Source organism: Labeo rohita, chromosome 16 (assembly GCF_022985175.1).
Source record: "Labeo rohita strain BAU-BD-2019 chromosome 16, IGBB_LRoh.1.0, whole genome shotgun sequence".
Classification (NCBI taxonomy): Eukaryota; Metazoa; Chordata; class Actinopteri; order Cypriniformes; family Cyprinidae; genus Labeo; species Labeo rohita.
This window is the reverse complement of record NC_066884.1, coordinates 7,191,247-7,204,882: the sequence shown is the minus strand read 5'-3', so window position 1 is coordinate 7,204,882 and position 13,636 is coordinate 7,191,247. Positions and strand designations below refer to the sequence as shown.

General features: G+C 35.6%; 1 protein-coding gene across 3 annotated transcripts in view; it reads right to left on the bottom strand.

Annotated features, from left to right (window-relative positions):
- Positions 1-13,636, bottom strand: part of oxr1a (oxidation resistance 1a) — a 195,150-nt gene that overhangs the window by 121,821 nt on the left and 59,693 nt on the right. For all 3 annotated transcript variants that reach the window (XM_051132043.1, XM_051132042.1, XM_051132045.1), the window contains one exon: positions 1,924-2,117. In XM_051132043.1, coding sequence (XP_050988000.1) covers positions 1,924-2,117 — 194 coding nt within the window. The remainder of the gene's footprint in view (positions 1-1,923; positions 2,118-13,636) is intronic.

The following is a 13,636-nucleotide window of genomic DNA, read 5'->3' as shown; positions in this document are numbered from 1 at the left end:
ATGAACATAGTGATCGACATTTACTCCAGACATCTGAGCTGCTGAAGATGCAGTGGATTACGTTTGTTTGTGAAGGGAATGAGTCTCCCGATCTACATAAATGCGTCTAAGTTCGCGCAAATCATTCGTGAACCAGCTTCACCTACAGCAGAAGTGAGTATAAGGGTTTTTTTTATGAATCTCTGCAATCACCTTTCCTAATAAAGTGCTAGTTAGCAAGTTTCCTCGCTAAACGTGCTAAATGCGGCTAAAGTAAACAATCTCTCAGAGCAGCTCGTCACACCACAGAGAGAAGAGAGGGGCGGGGCGAGCAGAGCTCATTTGCATTTAAAGGAACAATCCCTCAGAATGGGATGATTTTTGCAGAGCTCATTTTGACAAGGTAAAAAGGGTGTTGACAGATATGACAGATATGAGAGCGAGGAGAGAGGATAATGGGAGGAGAAAAGGAGACAGACAACAATTGAATTGAATTGAAAGAGGAAAAAGAGGAGAAGGGATAAATAGAGGAAACAGATGAAAGCAAGGGGAGAGTGGACAGTGTTGAGATGATGAGAGCAAAAAGAGGAAAAATAGAGACAGACATGAAAAAGAGGTGAGATCTAGGAAAAGAAGAAGAGAAAGAGATGAATCGGATGAGAAAAAGAAGACAAAGAGGGACAGGGAAGAAAGAGAAGAGAGACATGGGAGCAAAGAGAGGAGAATGAGACAAGAAATAGGAGACAAACAAGAGCAAGAAGAAAGTGGAGAATAACTGGAGATGGATGAGAGCAAAAAGAGAAGAAATGCAGACAGACAAGAAAAAGAGGTGAGATCTAGGAAAAGAAGAGGAGAAAGAGATGAGTCAGATGAAAAAAAAGACAAAGAGGGACAGGGAAGAAAGAGAAGAGAGACATGGGAGCAAAGAGAGAGGAGAATGAGACAAGAAATAGGAGACAAACGAGCAAGAAGAGAGTGGAGAATGAGTGGGGATGGATGAGAGCAAAAGAGGAAAAATGGAGACGGATGTGAAAAAAGGTGAGGTCTAGGAAAAGAAGAGGAGAAAGACATGAATCAGATGAAAAAAGAAGACAAAGAGGGACAGGGAAGAAAGAGGAGACAAACATAAGAGCAAAGAGAGAGGAGAATGAGACAAGAAATAGGAGACAAGCAAGAGCAAGAAGAGAGTGGAGAATGAGTGGAGATGGATGAGAGCAAAAAGAGACGGTGGACAATGAGAGAAGAAACTTTAGAGACAGTTATAAAAAAGGTGTGATCTATGTGAAAAAGAAGAGAAAGAGTAGACTGGAACAAGAGGAGACAGATATAAGATTACAGTGAAAGACGAGAATGAGAGGAGAAAGAAAAGAGATGGATGAGAGCAGAAAGAGATGGTGGAGAATGAGATGAGAAATTATGGAGACATGAAAAAGGTGAGATCTGGGAGAAAAAGAGATGAAATACTGTAGATGAGAAAGAGGAGAAGGGAGAAAGAGAGCAAGGAGAGAGTGGAGAATGTTGAGACAATGAGAGCAAAAATAGATGGTGGAGAACAAGAGGAGAAACAAAGACACATGAAAAAGAGGTGAGATCTAGGAAAAGAAGCGGAGAAAGAGATGAGTCAGGAGAGAAAGAGAAGAGACAGAAGAAAGCAAGAAGAAAGTGAAGAATGCAAGGAGATAGAATGGAGACAAGGTGAGATCAAGGAGAAAAGGATGTGAGAGTTGACATAAGAGTATTAAGAGACAAATAAGACAAAGTGAGACTGATAATGCAGTGAGCAGAGAACAAGAAAAGAGGATGTCAGAACTTTCTAAACACTCATACAAAGTGAACATCTTCATGCACTCTCACACACAGATAAAGCTCAACTGAAACTCATGAGATAGAGAAACTCAAACACACAAAGCCTGGCATACTGAAGACAGCCAGATGCTCATTTACCTATTGTGTATCCTCGTTTCAGATCGCTGCACCGCGGACCACGGCGCTGGGAATTGGTGGTGTTGTTTTCTTGCACCTCAGATGTGGTCGTCTTGGCAACAGGTGGTGAAGATCTGTTTAAGGACAGGCTCGGGATGAGCCGTGCTGGAAATCCTTGAGAGCCGATATCCACCGACTGGGACTTCTTCTTCAGTCTGTGAGGAAACAGCACAGGAGACATAAGCCTTCAGCAGAACTGAGCCTTTAAACCACACATAACTTACGGGCGGCTAGAGAACATGTGTGCAACTGTATAACTTTGCGTGTCTTCATTGATTCCATCTAAAACTCTTTCTTGCCAGTATTATTGTGGCGTCATGCATCCATAAATCCAACAGATGGAGGCAACGGGTGACATTTTGACCCAGATTCTTGCTGAGTGCAATTATGTGACTAAACTTTGTGACACGTAACTCTTATGATAATTAAAAACAGAACTATTTCTTTTTAATGAGTTTTTAAGACTGTAAATATCTTCTGATGGAAATCTGTTTATAAACCTTGCTTACAGCTTCTATTATTTTATAAGATATGCGACAGTCAGAAAACCTTCAAATCAGGGGTTTTATGGTATGGTGGTTGAATAAGATGGCAAAACTATGTGACCCTGGACCACAAAACCAGTCATAAGGGTCAGTTTGTTGAAATTGAGATTTATACTTCATCTGAAAGCTGGTTAAATAAGCTTTCCATTGATATATGGTTTGTTAGGACAATATTTGGCCGAGATACAACTATTTCAAAATCTGAAATCTGAGGGTGAAAACAATTCAAAATACTATAATATAGCAATGCAATAATCAAAAATTAAGTTTTGATATATTCACAGTAGGACATTTACAAAATATCTTCATGGAACATGATCTTTACTTAATATCCTAATGATTTTTGGCATAAAAGAAAAAATTATCATTTTGACCCATACAAATATACCCGTGCGACTTTTGACTGGTTTTGTGGTCCAGGATTACATATACTATATCACTATATTATTACATAGACTCCTATTTAAATGGCACTCTACAGTACTTTGTACTTTACTTTTTACTTTGTAAAAAATGTGATATCAGACAGGTAGGTCATCGTAAAAGCATTAAGTTTCATAGTGTAGCTTAAGCAGAAAAATTCAACATGGCACAGTCAGTTTGCCTTCAGGTCACGCTGAAATATTCTCAAATTTATCTGCAATTGAAAAAAATGCTGCATTATTCAAAATATTCACTTTAGATTAAAACTACTGAACAAGACCAAGTTGAAATTATTTGCTCAAGGCAAATGTTTAATCTTTAAAGTGATTATCTTTAAAACATATAGTGAACCTAAAGAAAGAATGGCAGATGGAGTCAAGATTGGTTCATTGTTTGATCTCCTCATTATTTTTTACCATCCATCTCGACTCACAATTGAGACAAAAAGCCTGAGAAATCAAAACAACATTCCCAGGAATCCTGCCAATCATCTTTGGGTCAATCTTGAAATACTGCCAGCATGAGAAATCAGATGAACAGCATGTGCTGTTATGTGTAAAAGAACCAATAACGAGTCAGTTAGAATCTGCAGACAATTTCACTTTTCTGTTTTTTTTTTTTGGGAAAACTGACTGCAATTTGCCCATGTCGAGTAAGCGGCAAAATACCGGAAACGTCTCAAACTCCATCTCTGCAAGAGTTTGTGGGTTTTATAACGTTCATCTGGGAACGCAACTTGCGCCATTTCATCAGATTTGAAAGGTAAATCATTTATAAACACATAGGAGAATACACCATACCTTTCCCAATATGCTAAATGTTCATTGTGATTTTAAAATAAAAGCTCAAACCCTCAGTTTGACACGTATAGATGTCCACATTTTTTAAGAAATTACAGTGGCTGTAGCATTTCTGACATAAAGAAATGGCCAAATATTAAAGATTAACTTTACATTTTAATTAAACATTGTTTAGTCAATAATAAGTGTAAAAAACAATCGTCAGTGCAGTCATTAGTCATAATGCGTAATATAGATTAGCTCTATTGTTTATAATCCGTTATGTGCAGTTTTGTTCAATAAAACCATATAATTACTTGCTTTTGATACTTTATTTGAACTAATTGTCTCATTGCTATTATATATGTATTTTAAGTCATTTTAAACACTATCGTTTGCTTAGGTTTATATTAATTACCACAAAAATTTATTATAATTATCCAAATATCTTGATTAATCATCAGAGTAATCGACCAATTACTTGATTACTAAAATAATTGTTAGTGACAGCTCTATTATGAGCAAGATATTGATCCTACATGTCACAAATGATTATCATCTATTCTAAATTGCCATATAATCAGTGCATATAGACAAACATGAAATTTTTCTCTTCTAACAGAGATCTGTGTGTGTGGGCATGTCCTTTAGACACCTGTCTAAATAAACAGCTCACAAAGGAGCCTCCAGCATCTCTATCTGCATGCTGATAGCAGACCCCAGGTGCAGTTCCCTCCTTCTCTCTGTCTCTCTCTCTCTCTCAAACCAGCTCACCATTACATAATATGTGCAATCAGCCAGAAGACAAACACCGGCCGGCAAGATTATACGGTTAAGGAAGCCCAACAAAAACAAGAACTAGTTAGTTAGACAACAAAGAGCAGCAAGTCAACCAGAAAACTGAAGGTACACGGCCAGGGGACTTCAGAGTCTAACTCAACCAGCTCAAAAACACAGAATAGTCTTTGAAAGAAGTCTCTTATGCTCAACAAGAATGCATTTTTTAAAACAAAAATATTAAAATAAAATAAAATAAAAATCAGTTTAAAATGCTGAGCTGTCTCTCATGAAACACATAAACACACGACCGATTTTATTTATATAAAATAATAAAAAAAAAAAAAAAAAAAAAAAAAAAATATATATATATATATATATATATATATATAAAATCAGTTTAATATGCTAAGCTGGCTCTTAAGAAACACAAATACATGGCCGGTCAGATTTTTTTTCGTCTTTGAAAGAAGTCTCTTATGCTCACAAAGGCTGCATTTATTTGATCAAAATCAAATCAAATAAAATAAAGTAAAATAAAATAAAATAAAATAAAATAAAATAAAATAAAATAAATCTGTTTAATATGCAGAGCTGGCTATCAAGAAACACAAACACACACACAATCGGTCAGATTTTTATTATTTTTTTGTCTTTGAAAGAAGTCTCTTATGCTTATTCAAGTTTGCTCAAAATAAAATAAATAATAAACAATAATAAAACATAAAATAAATTATAATAAAAAAATTAAATAAAAAAAAATTAAAAATAAAATATAATAAAAAATCAGTTTAATATGCTAAGCTGGCTCTCAAAAAACACAAATACATGACCGGTCAGATTTTTTTTTCATCTTTGAAAAAAGCTTCTTATGCTCGCCAAGACTGTATTTATTTGATAAAATAAAATAAAATCTGTTTAATATGACCAGTCAGATTTTTTTTTCTTTGAAGGAAGTCTCTTATGCTCACCAAAGTTGCACTGATTTCAATAAAATAAAAAAATAAAATAAAATAAAATAAAATAAAATAAAATAAAATAAAACAAAACAAAACAAAACAAAACAAAACAAAACAAAACAAAATAAAATAAAATAAAGCAGTTTAATATGCTTAGCTGGCTCTCAAGAATCACACAAACAACTGGTCAGTTCTCTTATCCTCACCAAAGCTGCATTTATTTGAAAAAAAAAAAAAAAAAAAAAAAAAAAAATAAAATAAAATAAAATAAAATAAAATAAAATGTTTAATATGCATTATTATCAATGTTGAAAACAATATTGGAATCCACAATATTAGAATAATTTCTGAAGTATCATGTGATACTGAAGACTGGATGTTTTGTGGGACAATGTAGATCAGTGAATCAAAGATTCACTAAAGAATCAATGACACTAGAAGATGAAATCCTGTAGCTAGTTTGTGATTTGTTCAGTCAGACAGGCTGTTCAGGCACCTGTAGTCAGACACTTTTAATTCCTCCATTTAGATGCTCCTGTTGTTATTGTAAATGCAAAACCATCAGCTTCTGAATTGAAAATGAGGGCCGAGTGGCGAGTCGTCGCTAAGGTCCCGCTCTCGCTGTGATGTGGGGTGCGTATTAACTAGCTGGCTCTTTCATTCCTCCATACGGACAAGATGTGGTGCCAGTCATCGGCGTGGCTTTATCTATTATTCACAGCTCAGAAAGACAGTGAGGGGGAGAAGGAGGGTCTGGCCAGCTTCCAGTCTTTGTAGCACCAGATGTAAACAAAGCACCAGCCTTCTTTCAAACAATAATAACCACAGCCGCCTCGCCGCATGACTTCTGCTCTGATTAGGAGAACGTATTCACGCTGAAGCTGTATTTTAACCATCAGCACCGGCCGTCGCTGCTCGAGTGTTTATGTAAACAACATTCTCCTTCAATTAAGGGGTAGATTATGTGATTCGCAGACGCAGAGACTGCACTGAATCCGTACAGAACATCTGCTGTGAAAACACTGCTTACTGTTCGAGGTAGAATTAGAAAATCAGCTTTCTAAGTCTTTCTAAGAATAATCAAAACCGGGAAACCCTCCGAAGCTACTAAGCAGAAGATGGTAGAGGTCACACAAGGTCACCAGAAGACAGACGGCATAGTGTAAGGGTGAATATCATAAAAACAAGTCTGGATCATATTGACGGAAGTTGTTTTCCACATCAGATTTAGAAAAAACATACACAGCAGACACAGTCTGAACATCTCCATTATATAAATTAACATCTTACAACATGCATTTATATTATATTATATTATATTATATTATATTGTATTGTATTATATTATATTATATTATACTATATTATATTATATCAATAAAAACAGACTTCATATTCCATTTTAACGTTATATTTGTGTATGTGCATAAATAAAATAAAATAAAATAAAATAAACACTCACACGACTTGTCAGAATTTTTATTTATTTATATAAATCTAAATAATAAGAAATATAAATAAATAAAAATATAAATGATAATAAAAAAAAACTTAAAAATGACTAAATAATTAAAAAAAATATTATATGTGTGTGTAAAATATAAAAAAATTTATATACTGCATTTTAAATTTATTTTTTTAATTGACAGTTTATGTTTTTATATATATATACATATATATATATATATATATATATATATATATACACACACACACACATATATATATATATATATATATATATGTCTGCCCATTTGCAAATTCCATAATGTAGGAAATTTTCTTTTATTGGAGCAATATAAGCTTGTAAAACAGCAACATGTTACAAGTTGGTGTCTATTTAACCATATTTTAACCAAATATTTTACAATTAAAAAATATATTCTTGGATTTCGTGAGATTTTTTTGTACTACATTACTACATTAAGAACTGCAAAAGTGCATAATTGTTATGAAAACAATGTCACAAACCACAAAACAATCTTAATTGTTCCAAAAATCGGAATTTAAATAAAATATATATTATATTTAAACTAAATGATGAAATATCATCATTGAAACGAAACATGAATATGACCGGGTCATGTTCTGAACAGGCTGTTTTCGAACCCCTAAAACATCCCAAATCCCCCTACTCACAGGACGTAGGATGGATCAGCGGAAAAACAGGGTGGTGGGAAATTGCAGAGAGATTAAACGCTTTGGCAGATGCCTGATGGCGGCCGTGAGTGTGGCTGCGCTTTATCGCGGCCAACAGAGTACGACGGGGACACAGTGGGTGGGGAGCAGAAGGAGATCTCTGTGTGTGTGTGTGTGTGTGTTATAGTACCTCCGATACATATCTTACAGCTAATGTGTAAAGGAGAGAGAGGAAGAGCTGGCATTTGGTTCTCTTCTTCCTCATGCTCCATGCAAAGAGTTGCGTTGCCAGACATTCGGAGATTAAGCATACTAGTCACATGCTTTGGCGAAATATGCATAAACAACAGGGAATTCAGGCAAAGCCAGAGCATGCTTATTTCTCTCAGAAAGATGGATTTGAGCCCGGGTGAAACTCAGATCTGGTGTGCGCAGGGAACTGAACATCTCAGTATGAAGAGTTGACATCAGCAACCGATCTTTGAAGGCAAATATGACAGATACTCTCGGGCGCCATTACCATGACCATCCTTCATGCAATGAAACTAAATGAGGACATGAGAAAGACATGTCATTTAGAGGAGACAAGCAGCTTGTGTGGGCCCTCGTGGCCCTGTACACGTGGCTCTTATGAGAGAGTTATGGGACACTGGCCTTGACAGGCCTCGGCTTTTCAAACGCCTGATGGCTTAATCGAGTCAGCCGAGGAGAGGGATATAATATAGCCTGAGACGGCCTCACAGTGCAAACATGACACATCACTGCATCTGAGGAATCTGATTTACAGTAGTTAAAATGCTATCTAGTAACAAAGACTAGCTATATAAACTGTTAAAGTAACAGTTTATCCAAAAATGAAAATTCACCCTCAGGCCATCCAAAATGTAGATGAATTTGTTTCTTCACCAGACAAGATTTTGAGAAATTTAGCATTACATCACTTGCCAGGTTCTCACGGGTCCTTGAAATCCTTGACAATTTGTGAATCTAAAAAAAATTCAATTTTGAATTTATTTCGTGCAAGAAGTTTCCTGGGAAAAAAAAAATCCATATTATTCCCTCCGGTCTGCTAATGTGTTATTCTGCAAACACTTAGTGGCCTATGCAAGCTGGCTTATGCTATGTAACCATATGTCTTCTTGTCCCAGGACATGTCCTCTTTTTGGACCTAAAAAAAATGCATCCGGCCGGGATTTCTATCACCCAAAACGTCCTGGATTTGAATGCAGGGTTGCCAAATTTGCAATTTTTGCATGGAATTGGGCTGATTTTAAACTGTTGCAAAGGGTTGATTAACTCCTGTGGGTTAAATGTTTAAAATATTTAAAAAAATACATTTGACTGAAATGCTTGTATTGAAACATTTTGCATTCCACCTGTGATAAAACTACAAGATGTTAAGTTTTGTTATGGCCACTGGTAGGAAGCCTTTTAGCTCTGTTTATGATCAATCGGCACAAGGGTGACTGTAAAATATATATTTTAGGTATGAAAATGAAATATTTTGAGTTTTGATATGGGATATGGTCATTGCGCTACTTTGGGGGCTTTTTAATTATAATATTTAAGATTACAAAGAATGGCTTGCCAGAGATCCAAAAAAACATCACTTGGCCAGGTACAGAGCCAAATATTCTTCAGTTTTATGCAAAATAGATATACAACAAATAGAATAGCATATCTCTGTCATATGGCCAAAAATAAATGCAAAAAATTGCCTTTTTGCATTTGTGTTTGATACATGAAAACTGTAACAATGTATCTCACTTGAAATGTGTCCCAAAATTAAGTCCTTGAATTTGAAGTTAACCAAGGTGTGGAAAACCTGACTTGCTCACCAATGGATCCTCTGCAGTGAATGGGTGCCGTCAGAATGAGAGTCCAAACAGCTGATAAAAAACATCAGAGTAATCCACAAGTCATCTGCACATCTTCACTAAGCCTGGTTTCTCCCAAGGTTTTTTTCTCCATTTCTGTCACTGATGGTGTTTTGGTTCCTTGCTGCACTCGCCTCTGACTTGCTTAGTTGGGGACACTTACTTTCCAGCGATATCGTATACTAATTGAACTGAAATGAGCCGGATGATGACATCACTGAATTCAGTGATGAACTGCCTTTAATTGAAAAATGAGTGCTTACTGTTGCCCTTTTGCATGATTGACACACTATATCCTATTTAATACTGTAAAGCTGCTTTGCCACAATCTGTACTGTTAAAAGCGCTATATAAATAAAGGTGACTTGACTTGACTCCATCAGTTAATGTCTTGTGAAGTAAAAAGCTATGTGTTTATAAGAAACAAATCCATCATTAAAACATGTTTATCTTCAAACAGTTGCTTCTGGCTAAAATCTGAGTCCTGTATCCACAATATTGCTTTCCACAGTGAAAAAGTTGTCTAGACTCAGGAGAAAATATGTACAGATCAAGCACAGTGAAAACAGTCCAAAACAGTTCTAAACAAATATGTTGGTTCATTTTGATGTGGGAGGAGAACAGTAGATGAACTTTCTGGAGGAAGTGGTATTTTGGATTACGGATATTTTGGCCAGAAGTGATGACTTCAAGTTAAAATACCTTAATGATGGATTTGTTATTTAAATACATGCTGTTTTTTTATGCTAATTGATGTACTAGAGTCATGTGGATTATTGTGATGTTTTTTATCAGCTGTGTGAACTCTCATTCTGATGGCACCCATTCACTACAGAGGATCCATTGGTGAGCAAGTGATGTAATGCTAAATTTCTCCATCTACTCTGATGAACAAACAAACTTGTGTACCATATTAAAATACTAAAGTATCTCAGATTATATAATTTAACATTTTAAACTGAAAGAATCTTGACAGCATTAAAACTAAACTGATAATTTGACACTAAATAAAACTAGATTGCATTGCTACATATCAGTTTAGATAAGTGGTTGGCTGTAAACCATGTGCAATACAACTGACAAAACGTTGGATGCCACTCATGGAATTAAATATGTAAAATAGTGAAGTCATGTGAGAAGTATAATACTATTGCATAATGCATTTTAACTTAGTATTTTTGTTTTTGAAAAAAATATATATACTAAGGACAAGTCGTTTGCAATTATTCAGTTTGTCACACTGCACCACTACTCCTTGTAAAGTTCCTTAAAACTATTGTCATACTACTAAATAACAGCCTTATTCAACTCTCCAAAACTGGTAGCTACTTCAGAAATGCATGAAGCTGTTTGAACTAGTGTGAATTTACATGGATGCAAAAGTGCACACACTTACAAACACACACTTATATAGACTTTTTTTTCCATTCATTTATGAATCATAATGTTCCAGCACATTGTGCAGGTATTTCTGATTAACATTCTAAACCATGTCGTGTTAAATGAAATTGTGTTGCATAATGCAGGTAAAGTGATAAAAGCAGCTTCCCAACAGTGTGGTGAAATAAACTGCGTCTGCACTGGAGTAAACAGCTCTAGGCTTAAACAAACGTTTGGTCAGAGTTGCATTAAAATTCAGCGTGCTGAAGTCTAACACCAGAGGCTATGGGCTGTTTTTTGTTTTTATATGATTTATAACAGTCACTATATTCAACCTCAAGAAAATACAAATCTTCTAAACAACAGTGTAAAACAGAAAGTGACCTGATTTCTAACCTTACTAAAAGCTCTTTCTAGTAAAGCATGACCTTCACATGAGCATATGCATGTAATGATCTCTTTTAGTAAAACAAACAAGAGAAACATCGTATTCATCCGTTTGATCACCTACAGAAGAACTGGTGTTCATGTGAGAGCAGATCAAATGAGGTTTCTTCACCTGACATTCCCTCTGTTACATAACACACTGATGCACAACTGTCTTCTTTCTGTAAACTGACTGTCACTCTGCACAGCACTTTGCATGCAACCTGCATTTTGCCCAAATTTTTCTGACGAGACATCATTTTTTAGCCTCCACGTCTTCTTTTCTCTCTCTGATTTCTCAGCATCAGCTCTTGATGGTGGTATTAGCATGGGAGAAAGAGAGAATTGCGTGCATTTGTAGAGAATGGTGACATCTTTGGGACACAGAGTCTGACAAACTGCTGTGTAAAAGCAAAAAATATATAAACGACAGCAAAACAGCAACATAAGACACTCAAAGTAGACAATTCTTATATTTCCTGAAATATTGAAGTGTTTACTTAGTATAAATGATTTATGCATGCACACCATTATTTAAAAAAAACCTAATTGATGTGCCCTTGTCATCTTTAAACAAAACAACTTCCTGTCCCTCTTGCAACATCATCTCTTCTCTAAATACAGGACAAAAGTTTACATACACCTTGCAGAATCTGCAAAATGTTAATTATTTTACCAAAATAAGAGGGATCATTCAAAATGCACACTTGACACTTGACACTTGATTGTTTCACACAGATTGTGTTGTTGCCTGAATGATCCACAGCTGTGTTTTTTTGTTTAGTGATGGTTGTTCATAGCCCTTTTTTTGTCCTGAACAGTTAAACTGCCTGCTGTTCTTCAGAAAAATCACTCTCATATGCAGCTATTACGGCTGCGGAAGGTTCAAACTGATGCTCCAGAAGGAAGAACCATGCATTAAAAGCCAGGGGTTGAAAACTTTTGAATAGAATGAAGATGTGTACATTTTTCTTATTTTGCCTAAATATGATATTTTTTCATGTAGTACTGCCCTTCAGAAGCTACAGAATATACTTGCATGTTTCCCAGAAGACAAAATAAGTTATATTTACCATGATCTTCATTTTCCAAAAGTTTTCACCCCCGGCTCTTAATGCATCGTTTTTACTTCTGAAGCATCAGTGAGCATTTAAACCTTCTGTAATAGTTGTATATGAGTCCCTCAGTTGTCCTCTGTGTAAAAAAGATGGATCTCAAAATCATACAGTCATTATTGGAAAGGGTTCAGACACGAAGAACCAAAAAATGTGTGGGACCTGAAAGATTTTTCTAAAGAACAGCAGGCAGTTTAACTGTTCAAGACAAACAAGGGACTCATGAACAACCATCACTAAACAAAATACACAGCTGTGGATCATTCAGGTAACAACACAGTATTAAAAATCAAGTGTGTGTAAACTTTTAAATGGGGTCATTTTTACAAATTCAACTATTATTTTCTCTTGTGGACTGTATGTAAACATCTTTTATGTGAAATATCTTAATTCAGGTCAGTACAAAATAAAACAAAATAACATGCATTTGTATGATCCCTCTTATTTTGGTAAAATAAGTAACATTTTGCAGATTCTGCAAGGTGTATGTAAACGTTTGACCTCAACTGTATGTGAGGAAATCCTGCCCCCTTCCAGAAACCTGTCAAACAACATTGATCTGATCACTTCCAAATAGACAAAATCCAGTCTCTTCCCATGCTTATTCTCATTAAAGAAGCGGCTTCACTCAGATATCCAACTTATTTTGCAACTGATGTCACACGGACTATTTTAATCGATGTCCTTACTACCTTTCTGGGCCTTGAACGTGTCTGAACGTTGCTGTCTATGCAGGGTCAGAAAGCTCTTGGATTTCATCAAAAATATCTTGATGAACGAAGGTCTTACGTGTTTGGAACAACATAAGATTAAGTAATTAATGACAGAATTTTCATTTTTAGGTGAACTATCCCTTTAAGGGCGACAAAATAGCATACTACTTTCAGTAGTTTAATTGTACAAATGAATCCAAATATTTTAACTGCACCGGATCCATATATAGCAAGCTAAAAACCTCAAGTGTACAATGACTGAGCAGGAAACATTACTTTGCTGGTACATCTCTCTTGACACTGCCTTTGTGTTTCTAACTGTATCAACTATAAAACAGAAAATAATGCACACAGCAGACACAAACACATTATGAGTCTCGCTGGGATTTAACGAGTCCTACGGCATTTACCAGCATGTGCGGGTTGAGCGGGCCGGTAGAGCTGCTATCAGGGCGCCTCGGTAAATCAACAACACGCAGAGGTGCTGCTATTCATTTCACAACATACATCAATATTACTGAAACGTGGCCAACAGACAAGA